Source organism: Penicillium subrubescens (genome assembly GCF_028828155.1).
Source record: "Penicillium subrubescens strain IBT 31985 chromosome Unknown utg000002l_segment0_segment0, whole genome shotgun sequence".
Taxonomy (NCBI): Eukaryota; Fungi; Ascomycota; class Eurotiomycetes; order Eurotiales; family Aspergillaceae; genus Penicillium; species Penicillium subrubescens.
In genome coordinates, this window is record NW_026643152.1 from 468,370 (window position 1) to 481,049 (window position 12,680).

General features: G+C 49.7%; 5 protein-coding genes across 5 annotated transcripts; 3 read left to right on the forward strand and 2 right to left on the reverse strand.

Annotated features, from left to right (window-relative positions):
• Window positions 1-1,342: 1,342 nt before the first annotated feature.
• On the forward strand, window positions 1,343-2,175 carry N7473_001649 (uncharacterized protein; the record flags this gene model as incomplete). The annotated part of the gene is made up of 2 exons (XM_057147589.1): window positions 1,343-1,507; window positions 1,603-2,175. 2 exons carry the CDS (start codon window positions 1,343-1,345, stop codon window positions 2,173-2,175), a joined length of 738 nt encoding a protein of 245 aa, XP_057011243.1.
• Window positions 2,176-3,527: 1,352 nt separating this feature from the next.
• N7473_001650 (uncharacterized protein) lies at window positions 3,528-4,160 on the reverse strand (the record flags this gene model as incomplete). Its single annotated transcript, XM_057147590.1, has 3 exons — window positions 3,528-3,705; window positions 3,763-3,780; window positions 3,838-4,160. 3 exons carry the CDS (start codon window positions 4,158-4,160, stop codon window positions 3,528-3,530), a joined length of 519 nt encoding a protein of 172 aa, XP_057011244.1.
• A 709-nt stretch (window positions 4,161-4,869) lies between these two features.
• N7473_001651 (uncharacterized protein) lies at window positions 4,870-5,415 on the forward strand (the record flags this gene model as incomplete). The annotated part of the gene is made up of 2 exons (XM_057147591.1): window positions 4,870-5,260; window positions 5,312-5,415. The coding sequence occupies 2 exons, from the start codon at window positions 4,870-4,872 to the stop codon at window positions 5,413-5,415; spliced, it is 495 nt and encodes a 164-aa protein (XP_057011245.1).
• A 626-nt stretch (window positions 5,416-6,041) lies between these two features.
• On the reverse strand, window positions 6,042-6,266 carry N7473_001652 (uncharacterized protein; the record flags this gene model as incomplete). Its single annotated transcript, XM_057147592.1, has 1 exon — window positions 6,042-6,266. The coding sequence occupies one exon, from the start codon at window positions 6,264-6,266 to the stop codon at window positions 6,042-6,044; it is 225 nt and encodes a 74-aa protein (XP_057011246.1).
• Window positions 6,267-7,536: 1,270 nt separating this feature from the next.
• Window positions 7,537-10,139, forward strand: N7473_001653 (uncharacterized protein; the record flags this gene model as incomplete). Its single annotated transcript, XM_057147593.1, has 3 exons — window positions 7,537-7,986; window positions 8,089-8,334; window positions 8,613-10,139. The coding sequence occupies exons 1-3, from the start codon at window positions 7,867-7,869 to the stop codon at window positions 10,137-10,139; spliced, it is 1,893 nt and encodes a 630-aa protein (XP_057011247.1). The 5' UTR covers window positions 7,537-7,866.
• Between the last annotated feature and the right edge of the window lie 2,541 nt (window positions 10,140-12,680).

Below are 12,680 nucleotides of genomic sequence, written 5' to 3' on the forward strand. Positions count from 1 at the left end.
AATCCCTACAGCTGGTCCATGGAACACGCTGTTTTACATCACAATTCCCATGAATTAACGGCTTTGAATTTGGAATTGTACATCTTGGATGATGCCGGTGGGCCCTGAGAAGTCAAGCACGCACGACTCTTACTTATTCCGGTCTCTCAAAGTGGGTAACTCCTACCCTGGTCATGGCCGTCCCAGACTCTCCGAAACAAATCATTTTGTCTAAGGAAATCTCGTAACTGAAAAAGATTACATGGCCTAGAGGGCAAGTCAATTTGGTTCCTATTAACAGTTTTAGGCTTTGAGGGGCCGCTATCTGGAAGAAACTTCTAGAACGAAGGCCATTTCATTTTGACCCACTCTGGTCCTTTACAGCCAGCAAGACCCAGGCAGCAGGCGACCTCTGCAAAATAACTTGCGGTAAAATGTATTTCTTACTGGCCAAAATGGAGTGAGCTAGCTTTTTACCCCGGGTCAGGGGCTTTCAGTTTGTGGTTACGTAGGCGCTGCTATGGTCATGCCCGTTAACGTGAACTCAGCACGTTAATTAAGGAAATATTCTTTTACGGCATTTCAATAGTTTACGAACCGAATCTTAGCAATACGCTCTGTGATAAATCCAGTTGCTGTTACGGAATTTCCTAAATTTAAGAGAGGTTCCTCATTTCTATCGCCACGCCAGGTCCCTCGATCATCACATTGTGACCGGATGCACAGGCTTGGGCAGCCTCATACCTTTGATTATCTTACCTCCATACAAAAGTCAAAATCTAGCAGATGCTCTAGATGGCCTGTAGGCGTTAAGCTTTGAGGTGTTGTAGCATTGATCTGAAACAGTTCCTGTTGTACCTTACAAAGAATTTAGGCAAATTCAACGCCAGGGTCCACATTTCGGGTGGTTCAGAGACACATTGTAGTGGGATCATTTGCTGTGGCTTTGTCATTTTATTGAGTCATTTTACTAATATTGTAAGCTTATTTCGAGCATAATGAAAGTGAGGTGTAGCGATTTTCCCCATCAGGTTCAGAACGGTAGTGTGCATTTTGCATGCTTTTCCCCCAAGTTGTATGTTTCTGCAGGCGGGTCACATTTCTCTCTAGCCAGAGTCAATTTTAACTTCTGCACTAACGTCTTAGCCATCGGTAAGTTTGTCTCTGTGGCACCAAGGCGCAACATTTTGATGTTAATTCAGCATTTGTATGACCCGAATTCTGGCCAGGGGCGCCTCATGTTTCATATTCTGTGTCATGATCACCTATATATAATCGATCAGTTCCCCATTAAGGGGAGCAACTATCGTCTTTATTCCTCCTCCTCACGAACTTTCCATTGTCCCTGGGCTGAAATTCCGCGATGCGACCCAACATTAAGTCTATGCAAAGTGAGAACGGCAGCTCAAGATCAAAGTCGGACTGCAACATAAGCGAATTAGCAAGAGCTCATTCCCGACGATCGGCTGCCTCTGACACCGCTGAACACCGTGTACTGCGATCAGTCAAGCGCTCAGCTACGGATCAGGTAGGTTTCTTCAGCTTCATGAATCCTTCAATTAAAAGCAGCCTTTTGCTCGCCCTTTTCACAATATTTGATCCCATGTTAACCTTGACTACAAGTTGTCATCCCCACACAAAAGACCTCGAGAAGACGACAGCCAAGACAGTCGATCAATTCACAGACAATGCTTGAAGCAGGCGAGCAATTTTCAGAAGGAGCTTTGCAAGGTCTGGGAGGACCAGGACCGAGAGCGAACTGAAAGTACCCAGAAAATTCAGCAGCTCCAAATGGAAAAGGCAGAAGAGATGGCCAAATTGAAAAAGGTACTGGTGGAGAACGAGAAAGTCTTGGGCGAAGCAAAGGAATTACAAATGGAGATTAGTCAGTTGCAACAGCAGCTTGAGTCTTTCAATTCCACCATGCAGGGCCAAGTGGCATGGAATGATATCCAGCCGGCGTTGTACCAGGCACACGGTGACCTGGTATCCGCTGCCACGCAGTTCTGGAGGAGTGTGGAAGCTATTCAAAACCGAGAGCTGGCTACCTATTTGCCAGGTTCCGGAGTGGTGTATGGAGCGTGGCCTGCTCAAGTCAGCGCGCAAGAGCCTCTAGTTTCTACTTCACTGCCGGAAATTTCTGGGCTTGGCGAATATTCCATTCTGCCCCAGCCAGCGCCAACAACTACAAACTAAAACACCACCCTTGCTTTAGGGTGGATGGGTAAAATTGTGATGCGATTATATCTTTGCCGTTGAGTCAGTTTCCAAAGGTTGAATGTGATTTATCTAGAAGAAAGCCGACATGTTCTAATATCAGAAATCTACGTAGACCACAGTCCTTTTAGAACTATGCTTTGTAGAGGCAATGCATGACGCATAACATTCTGGTTGTGGGGACCGCCCCACGTTTGAAAAAGCCTGCCCTTCGGGCCGCACGGGGGGGAAATTGGTAAAGGGGTCCGCTAGGCCCGTACTTTTTTCGCCTTTGGTTAGATCTCTTCCGCCGCAATGACAAATTTCTTCCCCAGAGTACGGCGGTGCGTAGCGGCCATTCTCCAGTGCATAATTATTAAGCAAGACTGGTGCTAAATCATGTATATGATTGACCGCCTCTGGGTCCGCCCTTCTACTGATACCTTACCTTTTAGGCAAAATCACGTGAAAATCCCTGAATCTTAGTCATGTGATCATTCTCTCTCCTTAATACTTGGCCTCCTCTACCTCCGTTAAGGATTATTTCTTCCCTTTTCCACCCCCTTCCCCCCTCCTAAGCTAGCCTTAATTCTGCCTCATAACTAAGCCCTTATGAGTTAGATAGATTATTGTAAACGTGAATTTGATAAGCCCTTATGAGAGATTATGTGGCTACTTCGAAAGTACATAGTTTAATTGTGGAGAAACGTGACTTGGTCGTAAATTCTGCCAGTAAATCTTGCTTAATAATTATGCACTGGAGAATGGCCGCTACGCACCGCCGTACCCAGAGGATGTTCCGCGCCTCCGCCGACCAAGGTTCGCGGTCTGGCCCTCGTATTAAATGACTCCAAAAACTCAATTGAGTCTGACCCACCGAATTAAGGTTCACAGATTCTCCTCAGAGCGTTCGATGCACAATGTGGGTCGGCACTTACAGAAATCATAGGCAAAGTCTAGCCTTCCCCGCTTGGCAGAGTGCCCGAAATACTTTCAAACTTTCGACAGTAATCATGATCGACCGGGATCTACGATCCCGTAAAAGTTTTATGGTACTGTATAGAGTTTCCTCACTCATCCTGTTCCAATTCTCGCCGTTCTCCGGATACCACATCTTTCCCCTTTTTACAAGGGTTCGCGTTCTAGATGCAGTGCATGAGTTCGCAATATTGTTATAGATCAGCTATCGGCGAATGCCATACTCAGAACGTCAATTCACTTAAACTGTTGATTTTTACCAGTCTTTTAACCAAAATTTATGATAGTCCTTTATAATCACAAAGTAGCGAGGTCACCATTATTGAGATCAATCCCTGGAGCAGCAAAAGGCTGATGACTGAAATAGGTCTCGTTTATCGTCTCGAAAACCGTCTTCGCTCGGTCTGACGATTTTCCGAAGCCTGCCTCTCGTTTGGGTCAGCCTTGCTGATTTTCTCCTCCATAATAGCCAATCGACTGAGGATGTTCGCCAAATCACCGCGGACCACTTCATTCAAGCTTTCTTGGTTATTCATGGAGGATTCCACATTCCTATGTCAATATTTAGCGCACAAATTCCCTCAGATAATGCACCCCAGATCGGCTTACTTCATTCGGACATCTAGCCTTTGCCAAATGCAATCTTAGCGCAAGTAATTCCAAGGTCACGGCTGTGACACTCACTCTGCAACACATTCCAAGGCAATCAGGTCGCGATCTTCAGGAAGATCTCTCTGACCTTCAATCTTTTCCACATCCCGAGCAGTCGAAAACAACGCAGGATCAATCTGGGCCTCGTGGTTACGACCAACACTGCCGCTTTGCACGCTAGATCCATCGTTCTCCGAGTGAATTGATAGCTGGTCCTCGGTAGTGTCACCAGCGGATGACTTTGACGCACTACGGGTATCCTCTGTTTCAAAAGAGGACAGGCTCAGGGCACGTTGTAGTTGTCTCCGAAAATCGGGCCGTCGTGCAGAATACGTAGACTTTCGAACTGCTCCCATGTTGGCGTCTAGTACCGGGGAAGAGGTCGCGTGGCTCTTGTTTCACGTTGTTCAGATGATGGCCATTATATAGATTTTTAAATTGTGCTACGGTATTTTGCTTTTTGCTTTTAATTCACAACTCTTGCCCATTGAGTTTTAGCCAAAAGTCCCATGGTTTTCCAAACTTTCCATTTCCAGCACCGCATGTTGTAATCAGTTTAAGACCGTCTGAAGTTTTCTCAGGTCAACGTTGATGGTCCCACAAACTCAACGTGCACTTCGTCCTATCGGACAGCAAAGGCACAGAGCCATGTATGCAGGAAGTCGAATGGCACCAACTTGAAACTCTTCGTTTCACCGTTGAGATGTTCAATTATCAACTTGACAAATGATTTGTTCTCAGTCCCATGGTTCGACCTCAAAGTATATCTAACGTTACATTCTCCACCTCCATCGCAAAGGCGTTTGGAGTACGTCCCCCCGGTTCTTTTCAGCAACGATGAGAATTACTTGTGTTATCAACGTTGAAACGGGTTCTGTCAATCAATTTCGTTGACCTAAAACAAACAGCTAGAATATATTACCTAATTGTGCGGCGCTCCGTTGCTAAATAGAGCGGGCATTAGATGATGCGAAACGAGAGGATTAAAGCTCAACAAAGCCTACCTACCTGCCCTCTATTTGTTGTCATAACCAGCCTCCAACCATCGGGATCAAGATTATCACCATGTACTCGCGCAGTGCAACACCATGGTCTAAACGGGAGGAAGATAACCTTCTTCCCTGGTTAGAGGAGAACAGCGAACTGCCATGGATCGCTCGCTCTGATGCCTATTTGGAACAAGTTGGGGTGAAACGGTCGGTTGAATCCTTACGAGGGAAGAAATATCATATCCTACGAAAACGTCGCCTTGGTCGCGTTAGACCGTCGCGGCGGGCGACAACCTCAAAGAGCCGGGGAAAATCCCGACGTCTGAGAGCCACCACACGACGCAATCTTTCGAGCAGTGATTCTAGCAGCTGCGGAAATGTTAGACGATGGCTCTATGACATTCCTGAGGGTGCGCCAGATGGCGTCAAGAGTCAAGAACTGCCGTCGGCCGAAGCATCGTCATATGGTATGAGAAGACCTTCACTTTTTCTTTGGTTCAAAGCTTATTATTTTGCAGCTCATGAATCATATTCACCGAGTCGCGATGGACGAGAGAATCGATCATTTTCCAAGCTCTGGAACTATGTGCACTGGGTCTGTGAGCAAAGACGGCTTATTTAATGCGATCAACAATGTATGTTAGTGATTGAATCTTCAGGTACGCTTTGGGTGATGGAAAAGCCAAGGCATTTCAAAGACTTTGAATACTATTCAGCATATGATTTCATCATAAAGCCTACGTGGTAATGTATCTAGTCTTGCTCAACCAGAATACAGCCCAACGAGATAACAGGCTCTTGGAGACAACACGAGGTGCTCCCTTCTCACGCCGATAGCGAGGCGGTCTTTTGCAATAACCCAAGGTCCAACCATCCAAAGCATGGCATAGGGCCACAAGCATTTGCTATGAAATGCTTGGGGCTCCGCCATCCGTTTAGATCGCACCTATTGTGTCAATTCACGTAATTTTACTATGCTCAATATGTTTTAATGGCGAGTGTCTGAAGTTGCTGTATATTAATTTGAACTATGCAGGGTACACTGCTTTACTTCTCTAATTGCTTACGGCCATTATCATCCCATTTACCGCTCTGATCCATCGGACTACATGAACAGAATAATAAAGTAGCCAGCAGGAATGACTTTTTTCGGGTTTGTCAAGTGTCAAGTGAATTCGGTCAACAGCCTCCGTTTGCAGTAGTAGGTGAGAAACCCGACTACTGCAGTCTAATTTATTTCACACGCGATTATGAATAGCGGGAAAGACTGGTCATGTGTTGATACTGGTACTGATGTGTTGACGTGTTGATGGTGTTGATGGTGTTGATGGTGTTGATGGTGTTGATGGTGTTGATGGTGTTGATGGTGTTGATGGTGTTGATGGTGTTGATGGTGTTGATGGTGTTGATGGTGTTGATGGTGTTGATGTTTTGATGTTGAACGGTTCCACATGCTTTAGCCAACGTGGACATTCCGGCGTTGGGATTTCCGACTATACCACATATTTTGATTGCCCTCAATTCCAACATTTTACCGGTGCTGGCTACGCAACAAAGAAGCTTGGGTGGATTAAAATTTCACAATACCTGCCAGTACAGTACCAATTTAGAGCACGCTATTCATGCTAGGTAACCACCTGTGACTTATTCGGTAGGAAATCCTCAAGAGTAATAATTATTCAAGTCGCCTTTCCATTCCTAAGCTCAATCTATGAAAGGTCGGAGATTATTTATAAAACGTATTTGCCACGGAGCAACCCTCAATTTGGTAACAGGAGGGAATAGACAAGATGTTCCCGGGGTAGGCGAGGCTCCCTGGAGTCTGCGTGGCGAATCCTGGTCTCCGCTGCGTTCCTGTAGCCCAACAGGATTGTTCCTCGCTGTGACGATCTGAGATGTTCATGCGATTGAAATTGCGTTGGCCTGAGAGGCATGGCCACAGCAGGCAAGGCTGCCCGATCGGGCAGACAGGAAGTTTTCAGGAGAGAAACTCCAGCTAGATACTTCTCTTCTCTTCCTTTCCCTCTCCAGTCTTGATACTTTCGTTGAAATGCACAAGTTGATTTGATCTGCTTTCTGGCACGTAACACTCGCGACAATTCACTATGCTCCTGGAAGCAGCATTGGGCTCCTGGGACCAATGTCAGGTTTGGAACGGCTGAAAAAAGCTGGAGAATCTTTTTTGGTGTTCATGAGCCTTGGCCCAGCATCCATGTTAGCTCTATATGTTACTAGCAAACAGTCTGTGTTCGCTTCCCTCAGGACAGCCAGCTTTTGCACCATCATGGCTTCCTCTTCATGGCTTCCCACAGCTACCCAGAACCATTTTTCGGGTGAAATCTATATCACTGAACACAGAATTCTCTGCACTTTTCTGCTCGGCAATAAAATAGGCGTGCATTTTTTGAAGCTCAGAATCAACTTGTCTTCAGCAGGATCGAGGTTGTGCTCATGTGTCACGTGATAAGTACTTAGTAGAATTTGGGGTATGGCGGAGTCCCCCTATCCGCCGTACCCCTTCTCATTTCCATTATTTTTGTCTTGTCGCCCCGTCCACGGGTTGCCTACACCGTAAATACGTCGCCGATTCGCCCCTCTCAGGCAGGACGGACCTCCTGAGATCTCTACAGTAAACGATAGGTCGTACCCCCACACTCATACACTCCTTGTCCTCGTAATCCACGCGACCGGCGTATTTGTTTCAGCAACCACTGGCAGTCCCTTCCCCGCTCGGGCTTTATTCCAGCTAAAGGCGACAGATTCTCTGGTTCGACAGTGAATACATATGCTGTAGCTTGAAGGAGTTGCAACGATCGACAAGATATTTCGTCCTCGATGGAACATGGCCGCAAATAAACACCCTAAAGGCTTTACAGGTTTTCTTTCCCCTGGACAACTGACTTTTTCTTTCTTCTGCTCGCTTCGCAAGTAGAACCGCCACCGCTGTCTTCTATTTTTGGTCGCTACAGACCGCCTTAAGAGAGTCACATAACACCGCCCCGCGAAGAACACATACCCAGGATCATCGCTGTTTGAAACGTTACTGTCTCGCGGAGACGCGCGCGAGCCCATCATGTCGTCGGCTGTAGCGGAGCTGGATAGCTACCTTCGGTCCATGCTGGCTTTGAAGCCTCCCGGGATTACAGGCTCCAAGGTTCACAGTATCACCAGACTGTGCACCGCCAATGTTCAAGTAGGACACGTTCCCTACTCCTGAGATATTTAATTGTTGGGATGGTTGAGACTGTTAAGATGGCCGAGATGAAGTTGATGAGATGCTAACCCTGCACCCCAGGATGAACCCGTTCTCATCCAAAAAGTCTACACCCACTTCAAGAAGGTTCCCGCCACCCACAAGCTGGGCGATCTCTATGTGGTCGACTCTATAGCCCGGCATGGGTGGACGCCACTCGCAAAGGCTGGCCGGTCTCCACGAAGCGCCGCGCCGGATGGGACCTACGCTGGTGGTGTCGATCGATTGACCAAGTTGTTGCCCGTGTTGATGACCGACATCATCGACAATGCCCCGCAAGATCAAAAGGTACGCATCCACTAGGCGTGAATGTTCAGGCTGGGGCTGGGCCTCTGGGTGCCAATCGCGCCAATGACCTTATTCTCCCGCGCACGTTCAACCTTGGACATGGTGCTGGCAGTTTTTTGCGTTTTCATTGCTTTGCAGGTCTTATCACTCACGTATGCCTTTCTGGACTCTGTAGGAAAAGATCAAGAACCTTGTCGACATCTGGGAGTGCTGCTGCTCCTTCCCGCCCTCCTGTTTAACTCATTCCGCGAGAAACTGAACGCTCCACCACATAGTAGTATCCACCGTCCGTCGGATCTTACCCTCATCCTCTTCTGATTCCATCGCTTCTGGCATGGTTCATAGATGTTCAGTCCACCACGTCCAAAGGCTCACCGCGCAGCTTCAAGCCTGCCAATGGCTCGCCCGCGGCAACAGATACCATCGGCGAACTCAAGCCGCTGGCCGATATGGCTAAACAGAGCGCGGTGACGTCTGCTTCTCCCAACCCGCTCGCTACCCTGACCCCATCAGCCGCGGCTCTGCATCTTGTCTCATCTGTCGATTCATCTCTCCTGCCACCCTCAACGGCTAACCCATACACAGGTGTTGCTGCTGGTGCTGGCGCCATGGTCAATCCATTTGCCACTCTTGGTGCTGTTGGCGAGAACCTTGCCATACCGCAGCCCCGCGGCCATAGCCAGACCCTGAGCCCATTGGTAGCAATGCTTCCGCAGTGGCCAGCCGCCGCTCCGGCGATGGATGGAAAGGCGATGTCACGGCAGATTCCCCCGCTGCAATTACTGTCGCAACAGGGCATCTCGCAGGACCAGTGGGTTGCGGCCCTGCAACTCGTCACTATAGCCGATACCATGGGTGCTGCCAACCCCGCTCAGCTTCCTGGATTTGGCGCGATACCCTGCCAGGGCTCTGGTGGCGGGGGCCACCCGGACGTGCAGAACCGTGTCGACAGTGCTCGCGGGAGGGATCGTGACCACTCTCGCTCTCCTCCCGCTGGGTACGGCTGTCCTTCTCACCTGCCCGGTTGGGATCAACGTCACTCCGCCTCGCCGCCTCGCCGCCACGACAGGCCGGTGCACGACCAGTATTGCAGTGATTCCACTGGGCGCCAGGGTGATCCTCGCGATGCTGGAGGTCGTCGGAGTAACGAATACCGTAAACGTAGTCCTCCGCACTGGAAACGCTTGTCTCATTCCCCGCTGCGGACAGACCATAATCTCCCCTCGTCTGGTCCTAAGCTCGTTGAGTGGGACTATTCCATCGGCCCGGGTAACATCAAGGTTCTGAGCCGCACCCTCTTCGTCAGTGGCATCTCCTCCGAGGCCCGCCTCCGTTCGCTCTTCAACAAATTCGGCGTCGTTCAGACCTGTATTGTCAACATTAAGAAGCGTCATGCGTTCATTAAGATGATTAGCTGCCAGGATGCGGTGAGCGCTCGCGAAGGAGTAGAGTCATTCCGTTCAGGCGAGATGCAACTCCGCACACGATGGGGTGTCGGTTTCGGCCCGCGTGACTGCAGTGACTATCAGACTGGCATCAGCGTCATTCCGATCGAGCGACTTACCGATGCGGATCGCAAATGGCTGCTCACGGCGGAGTATGGTGGCACCGGAGGTCGCCCCATACAGTCGGGAATGGTTGTCGAGGAGCCAGATATCGAAATTGGTGCTGGCCTCTCATCCAAGGCCATCAGTCAACGCATTGCGGCAGGCACTGGCGGCAAGCGTGGCCGGAACTCAGACTGCTTTGGCGGCGGTCGCGGCGGACATCCAGACCGTAATGGTTTTGGCCTTCGCCGCAATTGACAAGCAGGAGCACCAACTTGAAGCTGATTGGTCATTGACATGGTGTGTCACTGTCTCGGAGCACCACATTGTTTCTGAGAGTACTCTCTCACGAACAATACGCACAGGTATTGGACCTTGAGTAGTGCTTTTAGACGCTGGGGAGTGGCAGCTGCAATATCAACGGCAGCTAGTTGCTCATTGTTGGTTGGTCGAAAGATTTTGCCCAGAGACTTCCCCCGACGGGTGGAGCGAAATATACATTATTCAAGACCGTAGGTTGGTTGAACCTCCACTGGAGTGCAAGCTGCGTCATTTCGATCTTGTCACTGACCTCCCGCCTGGTCCTATATCTTGCGGTGAGACTGCAGGCTGCTGAAGCAGTTCCGGCCCTAACAGGTGTGACCGGTGGCGATGGAATCCGGCATCTACGGCGGTTGTGGTGTTGGTTTGGGGTGGGACTAAAAGGGGCGTCCCCCTCGCCATCACGATATCGATCCCTGGTCTCTTGGAAGTCAGCGGGCTCTGCTGTTCATCTTGTCTTGGTGAGCCGGAAACACTCCGCTCTGCCTTGATAGCGTGCGGATGTAACCGCGGTCACGCGAAGCTAGGCGAACAGCTCGCAGAACGTTGCGAGCTCCATGTGTTGGTACCGTTCTTCCAATTTATCCCTCCCTGCCTGTCATTAGCTAAGGGATTGAAGTAGTTGATTCACCACTGACATGTTCTGGGTGGTAAGAAATGATCCTGGCGAGCAATTGGGGCTGAGAATGGTGTCCCAAAGGTAGCCACGCCAATCCGCCGACGCCCGTCCGAGGCGTGAAGCGACACTAACAGACGGTAGACTCAACCAGAAGGATCTGGAAGTCGGCTGCACAGATCTCGACTGCTGTCAGATCCATGGGATCTGTCGGTGGGACGAGGTCGAGATCAGTCTGTTCGCATGGATTAGGCTTTGAAATCGGACCGAGCCGTTTTGCAGAGTCTGTTATGACACCCGTCACGCACTGTGGCGGACATGCCTTCGGTACACGGGGATCGATGGTTCCTTGGATGAGCCAGAATATCCAGCTTCTGAGTCTGGTGATCGATAATGAGGGCCTCCATTCCTGCCCGCGATTTCGTCACGCGCAGATTCAACGCTCAGCTCTCACATTTCAAGAGGATCTGACTATTGTCGGATGCTTATCAATACATCTTATTGCGTTCCCATGCCTGGCGGGCAGCATTGACGTTCATTTGACTGGCGTGGTGTCAACCTCACAGTGTTACCTTGCATGACCAGGACAGGCGGTTGAATCGCGAACCAACGAATGGACCTCTTCCAGTAGCTCGTTCTCGTCAAGGATCTTGATGGATTGCGTCTGAACGCTTTCCCGATCAAAGATTATTGCGGTAGGGTGAACAATGATTCCGACTGTGTTTTGGCCGTTTGGTGTTGTTACCCGATTCGTGTAACTACTCGTGTTGATGCGGGCTCAGTCGACCCCGAGTATTCGAACCAGGTGCCATACTCGGTCTTCGTGGTGCTAGTGGAGGCCACTGCACATCCTGCGCAGCGACCGCATTCGATGAGGCCGTTCGGATGCGACTGTTTGCTGGACCAAGGACTAACGGAGGTACAGGCCGAAGGCATTCTTATCCTCGTCTTCACTGTTTTGAAGATAAACGGAGGAAATCGAAGGCAGTCGCGGTCTTTCCAAGTCGCTGGTGGCTCACCGCAGTCCGAGATTCGCAGAGCAGGCTCTCGCAGCGGCCAGCGATCGCGACAAGGAAGAAGGAGGGGAAGGCCGTCGATCTGCTTCCGATGCGATCACACTTCTTCCACTTGTCATTGACAGTTTTGAAGGCGTGCTATTCGTGTTTGACCCCAGTTCTGATTTCGTGGGTTCTCTGACGGGGCTTCGAGTGGTGTCGTCGACGAGCCATCGCAGCTGCTTGGTGGTGATCTGCACACTATTGTCTCCATAGCGTGGGATCCTCCATTTGCGAATGGTGTGAGAAACGATTGACCGTTCGAAGTTCATTGAAAATGTGTTGTTGCGTTGGAGTGTGTGGGAGCGCTCAGGAACTCACATTTGGATCCGCCATCGGTCCGCCGTACGTATGCTGTTGGGGCAACGCGGAAGATAACAGATTAGATCAACTGCTACGTCTCTGATTCGACGACGGCCGTATTTCTTGGTTGTTTCCCTATTTCGGTCGGTCAGCTGACTGCAGTGTGGTTTCAGATCATGGGGCTCTGAGTGGCTTCAAACAATTCACAAACCGTGGCGAGCTCTGTCCCGGTCCCGTTATTGGAGCACATTCCCGGTCGCAGGGTTTCACAGTAGGCAGAACGGGTAGTGCGATGGTTACTAATACTACTAGTGCCGCTAGCCAGAAAATAGCGTGTAAGCTTTAGCTTTGCGATACGATCATTCATCGTGATACACTCGAACGCTTGCGATGTCTGACGCAGAACTCATGATTTGCTGCCAGTCATTAACCAGTGTCTTGGAGGACAGGAGGGGTTGACTGACTTTTTTTAAGTGGCAATCGGGAATTGGGAGTTCCACATGC